This window comes from Lynx rufus, unplaced genomic scaffold (assembly GCF_022079265.1).
Source record: "Lynx rufus isolate CCGP_SWC_20201006 ecotype Redwood Valley unplaced genomic scaffold, mLynRuf1.p SCAF_7, whole genome shotgun sequence".
Lineage (NCBI taxonomy): Eukaryota > Metazoa > Chordata > Mammalia > Carnivora > Felidae > Lynx > Lynx rufus.
In genome coordinates, this window is record NW_025814889.1 from 64,867,553 (window position 1) to 64,882,386 (window position 14,834).

The window sequence follows — 14,834 nt, forward strand, 5'->3', positions numbered from 1 at the left end:
GGATGCCTTTATTTCTTCGTGTTGTCTGATTGCAGAGGCTAAGACTTCCAAGCCTATGTTGAATAACAGTGGTGAGAGTGGACATCCCTGTCTTGTTCCTGACCTTAGGGGGAATGCTGTCAGTTTTTCCCCATTGAGGATGATATTAGCATTGGGTCTTTCGTATATGGTTTTTATGATCTTGAGGTATGATCCTTCTATCCCTACTTTCTTGAGGGTTTTTAGCAAGAAAGGATGCTGTGTTTTGTCAGATGCTTTCTCTGCATCTATTGAGAGGATCATATGGTTCTTGTCCTTTCTTTTATTGATGTGATGAATCACGTTGATTGTTTTGTAGATATTGAACCAGCCATGCATCCCAGGAATAAATCCCATTTGGTCGTAGTGAATAATTCTTTTAATGTATTGTTGAATCTGGTTGACTAATATCTTGTTGAAGATTTTTGCATCCATGTTCATCAGGGTAATTGGTCTATAGTTGTCCTTTTTAGTGGGGTCTCTGTCTGGTTTTGGAATCAAGGTAATGCTGGCTTCATAGAAAGAGTTTGGAAGTTTTCCTTCCATTTCTAATTTTTGGAACAGCTTCAAGAGAACAGGTGTTAACTCTTCCTTAAATGTTTGGTAGAATTCCCCTGGAAAGCCATCTGGCCCTGAACTCTTGGTTTTTGGGAGATTTTTGGTTACTAATTTGATTTCCTACTGGTTATGGGTCTGTTCAAATTTTCTATTTCTTCCTGTTTCAATTTTGGTAGTGTATATGTTTCTGGGAATTTGTCCATTTCTTCCAGATTGCCCATTTTATTGGCATATAATTGTTCATAATATATTCTCTTATTATTCTTTGTATTTCTGCTGTATTGGTTGTGATCTCTCCTCTTTTATTCTTGATTTTATTTATTTGGGTCCTTTCCTTTTTCTTTTTTGATCAAACTGGCTAGTGGTTTATCAATTTTGTTAATTCTTTCAAAGAACCAGCTTCTGGTTTCATTGATCTGTTCTACTGTTTTTTTGGTTTCGATAGCATTAATTTCTGCTCTAATCTTTATTATTTCCTGTCTTCTGCTAGTTTTGGGTTTTATTTGCTGTTCTTTTTCCAGCTCTTTAAGGAGTAATGTTAGGTTGTGTATCTGAGATCTTTCTTCGTTCTTTAGGAAGGCTTGGATTGCTATATACTTTCCTCTTACGATTGCCTTTCCTGCGTCCCAGAGGTTTTGGGTTGTGGTGTTATCATTTTCACTGGCTTCCATGAACTTTTTAATTTCTTCTTTAACTTCTTGATTAGCCCATCCATTCTTTAGTAGGATGTCCTTTAGTCTCCAAGTATTTGTTACCTTTCCAAATTTTTCTTGTGGTTGATTTCGACTTTCATAGCATTGTGGTCTGAATATATGCATGGTAATGATCTCGATCTTTTTGTACTTGTTGAGGGCTACAATTTTAAAAACTTTTAAATTATCTCGGGTTCCAGGATTCTGATTGCTGGTCAGTATTTACCTTTTTGCTATCGCGTTATTATATCATTGATGCTGGTATAGCATTGTGGTTAAAAGTTCAGGCTCGGGGCACCTGGGTGGCTCAGTCGGTTAAGTGTCCAACTTGGACTCCGGTCACGATCTGGCAGTCTGTGAGTTCGAGCCCCACATCGGGCTCTGGGCTGATGGCTCAGGGCCTGGAGCCTGCTTCCCATTCTGTGTCTCCCCCTCTCTCTCTGCCCCTCCCCGTTCATGCTCTCTCTCTCTGTCTCAAAAATAAATAAACGTTAAAATAAAATTTAAAAATAAAAAAAAAAGTTTGGTCTCTGGGGGGCACCTCTGTGGCTCATTCGGTTTAGTGTCCGACTTTGGCACAGGTCATGATCTCACGGTTTGTGAGTTCGAGCCCCACGTTGGTTTCTGTGCTGACAGCTCAGAGCCTGGAGCCTGCTTTGGTTGGATTCTGTGTCTCCCTCTCTGTCTGCCCCTTCTCCCGCTCATGCTCTGTCTCTCTCCAATAAACATTTAAAAAAATTAATTAAAAAAAAATAAAAGCTCAGGCTCTGGATCCAGATCCAAATTCTAGCATGCCAATTCCTAATGTGTGACCTGGGGAAAGTAATTTCTTCTCTGAACCTCAGAGAGAATGCAAATGATATCTTCTTTTTTTTTTTTTTTTTAATTTTTTTTTTCAACGTTTATTTATTTTTGGGACAGAGAGAGACAGAGCATGAACGGGGGAGGGGCAGAGAGAGAGGGAGACACAGAATCGGAAGCAGGCTCCAGGCTCTGAGCCATCAGCCCAGAGCCCGACGCGGGGCTCGAACTCACGGACCGCGAGATCGTGACCTGGCTGAAGTCGGACGCTCAACCGACTGCGCCACCCAGGCGCCCCCAAATGATATCTTCTTAGGGTTGGTGAAGATTAAATGAAGTAGTGAACTAAGAAAAGTGCCTGCATAGCAAGCATTCAATAAATGTTTAACTTTATTTAAATTTGAGGCCTGGTAATACTTAAATATTTTCCCTTGTTCATAAAAGATCTAGATAAGTATTTAAATAATAATTGGGGATGAGCCCTTTTTGGACATCCCCGAGAGACATTTTATATGAATATATTGTACTTTATGAATGTTCCAATAAGGTGAATTACTCTCTACCCAGTTCATTTTGTGTTCTCTTTCTCTCACTCTCCTTCCATTGTATTTTTTAGATTGAATCAGCAGAAGTGTCTGGAAACAGCGTAGTGTGCAGCTTTCTTCAGTATATGGAAAAGTCAAAACCTTGGCAAAAAGCTTGGTGTGTGATCCCCAAACAAGACCCTCTTGTGCTGTACATGTACGGTGCCCCCCAGGTATGTAAACTGCATTTTTCTGAGGGGATGGAGGTCCTGGGGTACAAAGGGAGGTGAACAGACACTGAAATCAAAATCTTTCCATTACTGTCCTCTATAGAACAAGAGAGTTCAACCACTTGCATTGTCTTTCATTACAATTGAAAAATAGTAACTAAAATTCAAGTTTATTTAAACTGATTTTTAAAGTTTTTAGGCTGCTTTTTAAAATATAGCCCATAATTTCTTCCCCTTGTGCCTCATTTGTCTCCTCCCTTCTTCTCATTCCTCTCCAGTGGTTTGAGAAAGGGTGAGTTGGATTAGGAGGGGGCATGAGAGAAGGGGTGAAGCAGAGGGAGAAGCAAGGAGGAGAAGGAGCCTTTATAATGCCAGGAAATGATTATGATAAGTTGGGGTTTTTTTTCCTGAAGTATGGATACCTGAAAAAGAAAAGAATATGAGAGGAAGGGGAATTTAAAGCAACCTTGGATTAACATTATCCAGTAGTAAGTTTTTGAGAACCATGTGTGCATAGATGTGAGCTAAATCTATGGAAACAACAGACATGCAGGCTGAGCTTCTCACCAGAGCAGCCCCAGACACTGTGGCTTGTGTTGTGCTTGAAAAACACCTGCATTCACCTGGAAATATATAAAATCTTCAACGCATCTGTTGTATTTTACCCTATGTCTGCATTAAGAGCTAGGAAAACCTTATTTTAGAAATAGACTACAAATACCAAGGTATATATTGTCTTCTGTGTCATTGTTTTTCCCATAACTTTTTTTGTCCATAAATACATTGATGCCTGAATAAATGGATCACCAAATAAAGCTGCGTTTGGTAATGAAATCATCATTAACATTTGCGGCTTTTATACGATACCTTATTTTTTTCCCTTTTTCATCTGAATGAAGAGTTGAATGGACTCCTTCACAGAGAGAGGGTGTAGGATCAGTGAATCGTAGCTGATTTAGGTATCAGCTCTCATTCATTAATTCATTCAGCCAGCATTATCGGTGGCCTCACGTGCAGGCAGTATGCTAAGTCCTGGATGCCCATCACTGTCCACAGAGAGCTCACAGGGCACATCTGTGTAGAACAGTGGTAGGAAAAGAGGTTTAGTGGGAGCCAGGTCACACAGGCCCATGCACAGCAAGCTAGTACATCTCACACTCCTATGTACCATGTTTTTTCCTTAGGATGTCCGAGCCCAGGCCACCATTCCACTCCTGGGTTACGTTGTGGACGATATGCCAAGGAGTGCAGACCTGCCACACAGTTTCAAACTGACCCAGTCCAAGTCTGTGCACAGCTTTGCCGCAGACAGTGAGGAACTGAAACAGAAGTGGCTGAAAATCATCTTTTTAGCTGTCACAGGTGAGACACCAGATGGTCCCAACAAGCATCCAACCACCTTGGATGATCATCCTGAACCTAAGAAAAAATCAGAATGCTGAACTTCAGGACCATCCACAGTGTGGAGGTCCTAAGATTTACAGCTCAAGACATTCCCAGCCCTCCTCATTCATCTCTTAGCACTTTATGTTGAAAAATATAGGCTCTTAAATGCATCTTTTGGGGAAGTACTTTCCTATGTTTCTGTATTCATAGTGAAACTAATGTGCAGAGCCATTCTACCGGTAAAAGTTTGAAATAATGTGAAAATGGAACATTTTTTAATGAGCTATTCCTTGCATATGTACTTGTGTCTTGAAGAAAATGTTATCAGTGGATTCTATCACTATCAGGTTAGAATAGGCCACCTCCATTTAAGGTCCTGTAATGTCTTCTCCTTCACAGGTAGGACTTGTAACAGTTTGAAAGATATACCTCCATGTTGCCAAAATAGATCCGTGGTAAAAATAAATAAATAAATAAATAAATAAATAAATAAATAAATAAATAAATAAATAAATAAATACAGGGACAGTTTAGGCTATTGTATTAACTTATTTAATTTAGTTTATAAAGCTCAAGCTGCATAAATGATGTATGTTCTTTTAAAACAACAAGGACAAATTGTTGGTGTTCAAACTTTCAACTTATTAAGAAAAGATAATACTTGTTTTTGTAGAAATACTCCTAAGAATAAAATATCTCAAGTATATAGCAATTATGTGTATATAGTATTAAACATGAATATAATTATATTATACATGCTTTTCTCTTCAGCTTTAGGTTCATATTTGTCTCTAATTTATTTTTTAAATGTAAAGCATGTTTTACCTTGCAATTGAACAGTGTTCTAAACTTTAAGAAATGTTTTTGGTGATTTATGTTTAACTGATTGACATCTTAAGGTATTGATATTTTTATAATAAGAAAAAGCAGTAATTTATTTGGCATGGGATATATTAGTTCCAACAGTATTTTTAAAGTACTATTTTTTCGTTCTGTGCCTATTTAAAACAGTGCCTCTCTTTGAAGGTGCTAATAATACCTATTGAAATATATGATGAGGGTGTAATTAATGCTTCAGTCTTGATTATTCTGAGATAAAGTGCACTTTGGTCACTGGGATGGTCAAAGTCACACAGGTTATTTTATCTTTCACAATCTTGCAATTGTTGCAGCAGTTAATATCAGCATGTGCACAAATTTTCACAGAAACCTAAACTGTACAAGATACCTGACTCTATACAGAACTGGGACATAGGGAAACTACATTGATTGTAATGTTTTTCTTTTCCATAAGACTGTTAAAGTATGGTCAAATGCAGACTATATAACTAACCCTTCAGATAACTGTGTGGGCCTATTCCTTTGTCCGATGGGGAACAAAATTCACACGTGATCACCTGTGTTTGAGGTACAGGGAGATAGATATTAGAGGAAGTTTATGCTCAACTCTTTTAACCACCTCAGTGAGGAAGAGGAGGGAGAAACACAATAATGAAAAGCAATATTTTAATGGCAATTTTGGGGGAGGTACAAGATGATTGAAGAGAGTCTGAGCACTTTTTCTCATCTTCTGGAGAATTTTTAATAGTCCAAACATGATTTCTTGTACAAAGGCTACTCTTCACCATACTGTGGTTGTGACTAAAATCTCACATTAGGTTGACTATTTAACTTAATCTTTTTCTCAAATTAGTATTTTTCCCCCCATGTAGCCTGTTATACCCCAAACATTATCATGTTTAAATGCCTAAGTCAGCTAGAAATCCACAAGAATGACCCCACTATCTTGGCCTTTGAGGATGACACCTTAAATGTAGAATAGATTCACTCAGAATTTGAGACTGCCACACATTTATTCAGGCCTGCTGTTTTAAGAAATATTTAAAGTATCTTTTTTCCCCACTCCAAAAAAGAAGGTAAACTGATTATGGCGGACACAGTTAGGTTACCTTCCTCTATAAAAAAGGAAAGTCAGCCACGATCATTAACATTAAACCAAATATTTGGAGTCAGAAAGAGATAAAGGTAGCTTCTTAGGCCCTATCAAATAAGGGACAGACTCAAAGAAATGTTACATTGCTTCTCTTTTCTAGCTGCCAACCTTGGGGTGGGTATGTATGTACAACATATGTGTTCAGGGTGGCTTTTGAGAAGGTTACACTATAGCTATAGATGATGTGTTGGTGTTCTTAATCTCAAGAAAAGAGAAGCAATAAAAATGCAGAATGATTATCAGTAAAACATGACTTTCGTAAATGTGGACAGAGCAGTGGAAACATAAGGGCCAGTTAGAAGATTTATGGGCCAAGTTAGTTTTGAAAACTCTTTTGAACAGCAAGCAGACTACACTTTCCCTACCGTAAGTTCTCCTCCTGGGAAATCGAGTGATATGGACACACTCAAGTTTTGGCTGAGTAAATATCAATGTCATTTAATTTAGGTTATTGAGAGAACACTCCTGTAAAAAGAATATCATCATGCTCTTAACATTATCTTTAATTTAAAAAAATCAGAAATATTCGTACTAGAAGAGAATTTCTGATTATTCAGTCACCGTCTTCATGTTTCACCCCGTGTTCTTTAGACAAGCACAAAGAGAAGCACTGAAGCAGCCTTACCTGTTTCTCTTAAAGAATCACTAATGCTTTTACTTGGAGAAAGGCAAGGGCATGCTCTTAGGCATTTAGTAAACACTCAACTAAACTAAAAGACTTCAAAGTGTGATTGGTTTCAAGAACCATCTCCATCTTGGTTTTTGACACCCCTGAGCAGCCATGACAAATTGAACATAAAAAAACAATTAATTGCCCTCCTATTAAAACCAACATCCCATATAGGCTTTATTCTTTATCTTCCCTAATTTGGTGCTTTCCAAGCCATCTTTAAAGTGCCCTTCCTCCAAACCTAAAAAATACTTCTTCGATAAAAACTGCTACTCACCACAAACATTCCAGTTTTTTAAACTTAAATTTCGCTTTTATTGAAAGTCTCCCATTTGGTATATTATGTGCAAAATGTAGTGCAGACTTCTCTCCAGATTTTAAGTGGGACTCGGTAATGAAAAATGCCACCAGCCACTTTCGTAATAATGGCATCTACGATGCCATCATGTATGCAAGCAATAAAATTCTTCAGGGTATGTTTTTATACTGAAATTTTAATACGAATGCCTCTAGCCACAAGGAGATAGAGAATTAACTTCTAGAAATGATACTATAACTTCTAGGGAAGAGAAGGGGAGGGCATTATTCCTTGGATTCAAGTAACTGTCAAGGGCATCTTTACTTTTGCAAAGGGTATGGATAGTGAAAGAATTAAGCACATCTGCACTACGTCATCAAGCTCCTTTCATTTTCCGTGAAGTTTAACATAACATGCAGGTTGGCGTACTTACCTTCACCAGGTGACCTACCCCAATTAAAAACAAATACTCCAACCTAAAAAAGTACTAAACTTTTTACAAAAACCTTTTAAATATACCCTGTCCCATATATAGATACACATTTGGATTTTTAAAAGAGTACTTGTAGTAGTCATGAGTATATAAAGAAAACGACAAGCTTCATAGTGCTGCAGGGTTGCTAAAGACTCATTGATGCCTTTAAAAACCGTATATCAAAAATACTTCTGTGAGTTCACAGTTATGTTTTACTTTCTCTCGTCAACTTTGTGGAAACAGGGTGGTTGTTTTCCCTTCAAATTTTCAATCCCACTTCTGATTATATTTAAAGCCTTAAGTTCTTATGCTGAGAATATTGTCTGTGATAACTCTAATTATTCTCTTTCTGGACTAGATATGTCCAGAGGAAAGGGCACCAACAGGAGCAAATAAACTTCTAAGGAACAAAGGTCTTATTTTTTTTGCAGGTATCCTTGCTATAATGCAGAATAGAAGATTAAAATTTCTTACATCACATGATATTCGTGTTAGCGGGTCTAAGATTAAGCACATGGTATTAATAAGCTAAAATTAACTCAAAAGGCAAGAATGTCTTAATGTTTTCATTCTTCAATTTTGTATTCTTCAAGAATGTATTAATATAAAAACTGTGGCTAACCAGTTCTTATTCTATAGAACTGTATTGACACCTGTAGTGGATCGTGTTACTTCTTCATTCTCATCCAATTTTAGTAGAATCAAATTGCTTTTTATTTTCATATTACTACCTACTATAGATTCTTCAGATTTAGAAAATATGAGTCTGATATATAAAGACCACTAGATCTACTTTTAAAACCCTTTCTGTGAATTTATGCATATATGTATATATGTAAAAACACTGTTGATTTCCAATTCTGTTTTTCCATAGGAATGAAATTTTTATAGAAATTGTTCTCTTCACTTAAATATCTTAACATGAATTATTTACATGGGTTTTTAATACAATTCATTCTTCTGTATGCCCCATAATCATGTTCTCATGAGCAGATAACTTTGCTTTCTTTACTGATACAGTAAAGAGGAATAAAAAATTAGGAACTGAAATAAGCAAGAGTGAACAGAGAGGTGGACAGAAAGAGACTGCTGATCTCCTGATCAGAGCAGTGTATGTTAAGACAAGAGAAAAATACTTTAAGTGCAGTAGGGATATGAACTATAAAGTAGAAGTCTTTGTAATAGCATACTGATGGGATCTGTTGCCCCCAAGTCTTTCTCTATTACTTACCTTTTTCTTTAGGCTTAAAAGACTTTCATCCTATTGGGCCATTTTCTGCACTGTTTTATGAGGTAAAAAATTCCTCTAAAGTCAATCATGGTTTTCTACTTTTTGGACTGAGCTTTTGGCAGAACTAGCACATGGCTTCTACAAGATAGTTTTTAACTCATTGGAGTCACTGAGGGTTACATGATGGTATCCTTCTTCCTAAAATTTGTTATGGTAGATTTAGTGAGAGAGTAAATCAAGAAATCTCATTGTAGCATATTTTAATAAGTAAATACCAAATACATAGAGTGATATATACACAGGTTTGGAAAGAAACACAGTAGTCTGTGGGGACCATTATGATAACAGAATTGTATTATATATTACATATTATGTGGATATTGGAATGTATCGCTTTGGGGGAGGGGTCTCCATTCATTAGCAATCATATCTGTATATAAAACTTTTTTTTTTTTTTAACCAAACTAGCATTTTATTTTGTGAGTGACAATTGACTGATATTTTTGAGTAAGTGTTATCTGGCTTTTTGAATTGTTGACTGGTCAGTTTGAAAAGGTATGTTATCAGAATTTTAGAGTTAACTCCAATGTGAAAAAAGCATACACAAAACGTAATTCTTTTCTAGCTATATGAATGTAAAATATTTGCATATAGTGTATATATTGTGTAACATATGTATATTTGGTCACAAAGGCATAGAATTGGAAACATTGTAAAATTAAGCACTTTAATTCCTATTAAATATTAAGCATTTGTATCTTGTAAATAAATACATCCTTAAATGAATTATAAAGACTTAAATGTTATTGCAGCCAGGATTGGAGATGTTCACAATGATTTTGTTTGTCTCAGAGAAAAGTTACTCCAATAGAGTACCAATGCTGCTTCCTACCTCTCATTCCCTACCAAAACCTATGTAAATCTCTCAAGAATAAGGCTGTGACAGAAGTCCGGGTTCCCCAGGTGTGGAAATAGGGACTTCTCCCTGTGATAACTCCAAGATTACATCTGCAGGAAGCACTACAACAGTGCTGCTCTCTTCTCTGAGAAATTACTGCTCTACTCCATAGCTAATGGTGTTCGCCTAAATTTTCCAGTCATATGTGGGGAAACAGACATGGAAATGGAAGTCAGAGAAACTGTCTTTGAGTTGTAGTCCTGCTATTACGTATTATATGACCTTATACAATTTACCTGAGTCCCAATAATAAAGTCTTATGGTCAGTCCAAGAAATATGAAAAAGGCACTTGCTGACTACAAAGCACTCTACAGGTAAATTGTATTTCGTGGGGTTTCACCCAGTTACTGGCTTTTGATTTAAAACATAAAACATATCTCAAAAAGGAATGTGTGAACAGTATGATTTCACAAGTAAAGTATCTCTAGAATTCATCCTTTTTAGAAATGTATAGCCTTCGTCAGGCCTTAATGAATTAATTTATTAATTGATACCTAAAAACAATTAGCATCAGGGGCGCCTGGATGGCTCAGTCAGTTGAGCATCCGACTTCATCTCAGGTCATGATCTCGCCATCCGTGAGTTAGGGCCCCGTATCAGGCTCTGTGCTGACAGCTCAAAGTCTGGAGCCTGTTTTGGATTCTGTGTCTCCCTCTCTCTCTACCCCTCCCCCACTCACGCTCTGTCTCTCCATCTCTGAAAAATGAATAAACCTTAAAAAAAATTAATAAAAACAATTAGCATCAGCTGCAGAATTCCTTAAACTAAAGGTTGTCCTTGGCTCATTGATATGACTTGTTTGAGTTCACCTTATACCGGATTAGAAACATGGTGGAGAGAGCCAGTGTGCGTAACTCAAGGCTTCTCGAACGAATGTACATAGGAATCACTTGTTAACATGCAGATTCTGATTTAACACGTTTGTGATGACACAGTTCCAACAAAATCTCAGGTGATATTGATGTTCTGCAAAGCATTCTTTGGAGTGGCGGTTTATACTCATACATTAACATAGCGGCTCATACTTAACTGGCTAGAAATACCTGACTTCCATTATTTGTGACTTTAGATACAAACGCTTTCTTGAAACGTTGTGGGACTTAGGTGATATTTTAGTAAATTGCCTAGCCCACATGAGGCATTCCGCACATAATATCTTATTTTTAATTGAACTATAAATAATTACTTCCAGGTGTACAATATACTGATTCAACAATTATATATATTACAAAATGTTTGCCATTAGTTACCATCTTATAATATTGACTATATTCTCTCTACTGTACTTCTCATCCCCATGACTTGCTTTTATAACTGGAAGTTTATATTTCTCAAACCCCTTCACAAATTTCTCCCATCCTCCCACCCCTCTGGCATCCACCACATCTCTATGAGATTTTTTTGTTCGTTTGTTTTTTAGATTCCACATATAAGTGAAATCATACAGCGTTTATATTTCTTTGATTTACTTCACGTATTGCCCTCTAGGTCCATCCCTGTGGCAAGTGACAAGATTTATTCCTTTTTATGGCAGAACAGCAGAACATATTCTATTGTATTTATATGTACCACATCTTTATTGATAGATACTTATGTTCCTTCCATATCTTGGCTATTGTAAATAATGCTGCAGTAAACTAAACATATATCTTTTTTAACCAGTGTTTTCTTTTTCTTTGGGTAAAGAGCTGAAAGAATTAATTGGGTGGTATGGGATTTTTATTTTTAATTTTTTGAGGAAGCTCCATTCTGTTTTCCAAAGTGGCTGCACCAATTTACATTCCCGCCTCACCAACAGTGCATGAGGGTCCCACTTTCTCCATCACTGCCAAGAGTTGTTATTTCTTATCTTTTTGATAATAGCCATTCTGACTATACAGTGATACCTCATTGTAGTTTTGATGTGCGTTTTCCTGATGAATAGTGATGTTGAGCATCTTTTCATGTGTCTGTTGGCCATCTGTATGTCTTCTTTGGAGAAACATCTATTCATGTCTTATGCCCATTTTTGTAATTGGACTATTTGTGGCTTTTTGAGCACTTTTGTGGTTCCATACAAATCTGGGGATTATTTGTTCTAGTTCTGTAAAAAACACTGTTGGTATTTTGATAAGGATTGTATTAAATTTATAGATTGCTTTTGGTAGTAAGAAAATTTTACCAGTATCCTTCCAACCTGTGAACATGGTGTATCTTTCTGTTTATTTGTGTTGTCTTCAGTTTCTTTAATCACTATCTTATAGTTGCAGAATATAGGCCTTTCATCTCCTTGGTTAAATTTATTCCTACACATTTTATTCTTTTTGATGCTGTTGTAAATGGGGTTTTCTTTTTTTAATTTATTTATGTTAAATTTTATTTATTTTGAGAGAGAGCACAAGCAGGGGAGGGGCACAGAGAGAGGGGGAGAAAGGGAATACCAAGCAGGCTCTGCACTATCAGTGTGGAACCCAATGCAGGGCTCGAACCCATGAACCATGAGATCATGATCCAAGCCAAAACCAAGAGTGAGACACTCAACACACTGAGTCACTCAGGTGCCCCTTAACTTGATTTATTTTGAGAGAGGGAGAGCAAGAGCAAGCGGGAAGGAGCAGAGAGAGAAAGAGAGGGAGAAAGAAAAAGAATCTCAAGCAGGCTCCATGCTCAGCCAGCCTGTAGCCTAATGTAGGGCTTGATCCCATGACCCTGGGATCATGACCTGAGCTGAAATCAAGAGTCAGACACTTGACTGACTAAGCCACCCAGCTGCCCCAGTGTTGTTGTTTTTTTTTTTCTTAATTTCTCTTCCGTGAGTTTGTTATTAATGGATAGAAATGCAACAGATTTCTATATGTTGATTTTGTATTCTGCAACTTTACTGAATTCATTTATTTTAATAGTTTTTTGGTGGAGTCTTCATGGTTTTCTACACATAGTATCATGTCATCTGCAATATAGCAGTTTTACTTTTTTCTTACCAATTTGAATGTGTTTTTTTTTTCTTACCTGATTACTGCAGCTAGGAGTTCCAGTACTATGTTGAATAAAAGTGGTGAAGGGCACCTTGGCGGCTCAGTTGGTTATGCATCTGACTCTTGATTTCAGCTCAGGTCATGATCTCACGGTTCATGAATTCAAGCCCCGTATCAGGCTCTGCACTAATGGTGCAGAGCCTGCTTGGGATTCTCCTTCACTCCCTCTGTGCCCCTTCCTGCTTGTTCTCTGTCTCTCAAAATAAATAAATAAACTTCAAAAAAAAACCCCAAAAGAATAAAAGTGGTGAAAGTGGATATCCTTGTCTTGTTCCTGACCTTAGAGGAAAAACTTTCAGCTTTCACCATTTAGTATGCTAGCTATGGGTTTGTCATATATGGTCTTTATTATGTTGAGGTATATTCCTTCTACACTCACTATGTTTTTATCATGAAAGGATGTAGAATTTTGTCAAATGCTTTTTCTGCATCTATTGAGATGATCGTATGATTTTTGTCCTTCAATTTGTTAATTGACTGATTTGTGTATTTTGAGCCATCCTTGCATCCCTGGAATAAATCCCACTTGATCATGAGGAATGATTCTTTTAATGTTTTAATTGTTCAATGCAGTTTGCTAATATTTTGTTGAGGGTATTGGCATCTGCGTTCATTGGGGATATTAGTTTGCAGTGTGTGTGTGTGTGTGTGTGTGTGTGTGTGTGTGTGTGGTGTGTTTCTTTGGTTTTGGTATCAAGATAATGTTGGCCTCATAGAATTTGGAAGCATTCCTTTCTCTTCAATTTGTTTTAAATAGTTTAAGAAAGATGGGTATCAGGGCGCCTGGCTGGCTCACTCAGTAGAGCATGTGAATTTCGATCTCAGGGTTGTGAGTTCAAGCCCCATATTGGGCATAGAGATTATTTTAAAAAATTAAAATTAAAAAAGTATTTTTTTAAAAAAAAGGATGGGTATTAACCCATTTTCAAATGTTTGATAGAATTCATCTGTGAAGCCATCTGGTTCTGGGCTTTTGCTTGTTGGGAGCTTTTTGATTACAAGTAATGGAATTGATTTTCTGTTTCTTCCTGATTCAGTCTCGGGAAAATGTATATTTCTAGGATTTTATTCATTTCTTCTAGGTTGTCCAGATTGTTGACATATAATTTTCATAGTGGTCTCTTATAATCCTTTGTATTTCTGTGATGTCCATTGTACTTTCTTCTCTTTCATTTCTGATTTAAGTCTTCTCTCTTTTTTTCTTGATGAATTGGCTAAAGGCTGATCAATTTTTTCTTTTCAAAGTACTAGCTCATTGTTTCATTTTTTTTTTAGTATATTTCATTTTGCTCCACTTTGATATTTATTTCCTTCCCCTATCTTAGGGCTTTGTTTTTTTCTAGTTCCTTTAGGTATAAGGTTAGATTCTTTCAGATTTTTCTTTTTTCTTGAGGTAGTCCTGTATTCCCATAAAGTTTCCTCTTAAAACTCTTTTTGCTGCATCCCAGAGGCTCTGGAGCATTATATTTCCATTTCATTTGTCTCTGGGTGTTTTTTTATTTCTCTTTGGTTTCTGCATTGACCCATTGGTTGTTTAGTAGCATGCTGTTTAGCCTCCACATGTTTCTGTTTTTTTCCAGTTTTTTTTTTTCTTGTACATGATTTCTAGTTGCATAACATTGTGGTCAGAAAAGATGCTTCATCTGATTTGAATCTTGAATTTATTGAGACTTGTACCCTAACATATGATCTATCCTGGAAAATGTTCCATGTGCACTTGAATGTGTAAGGGTGCCTGGGTTGCTCAGTCGGTTAAGCATCCAGCTCTTGATTTTGGCTCATGCCATGACTTCACGGTTCATGGGTTCAAGCCATGCATCAGGCTCTGCACTGACAGCATGGACCCTACTTGGGATTCCCTTTCCCTTTCTGTTTGCCCCTCCCCACCCCCTTGCATGCACATGCGCATGTTCTCACTCTCAAATATAAATAAACTTAAAAAAGAATGTGTATTCTGCTGTTTGTGGATGGAATGTTCTGTATAT

General features: G+C 36.8%; 1 protein-coding gene across 2 annotated transcripts in view; it reads left to right on the plus strand.

The window, feature by feature from the left end:
* The window catches only part of FGD4 (FYVE, RhoGEF and PH domain containing 4), a 109,427-nt gene that overhangs the window by 65,925 nt on the left and 28,668 nt on the right, over window positions 1–14,834 (plus strand). The window contains exons 15-16 of one of the 2 annotated variants that reach the window (XM_047066935.1): window positions 2,686–2,826; window positions 4,008–4,185. In XM_047066935.1, the coding sequence (XP_046922891.1) occupies window positions 2,686–2,826; window positions 4,008–4,185 (319 nt within the window). Of the gene's footprint in view, window positions 1–2,685; window positions 2,827–4,007; window positions 9,663–14,834 lie in introns of those variants that run through there. The other variant, XM_047066934.1, reaches the window with a different exon arrangement.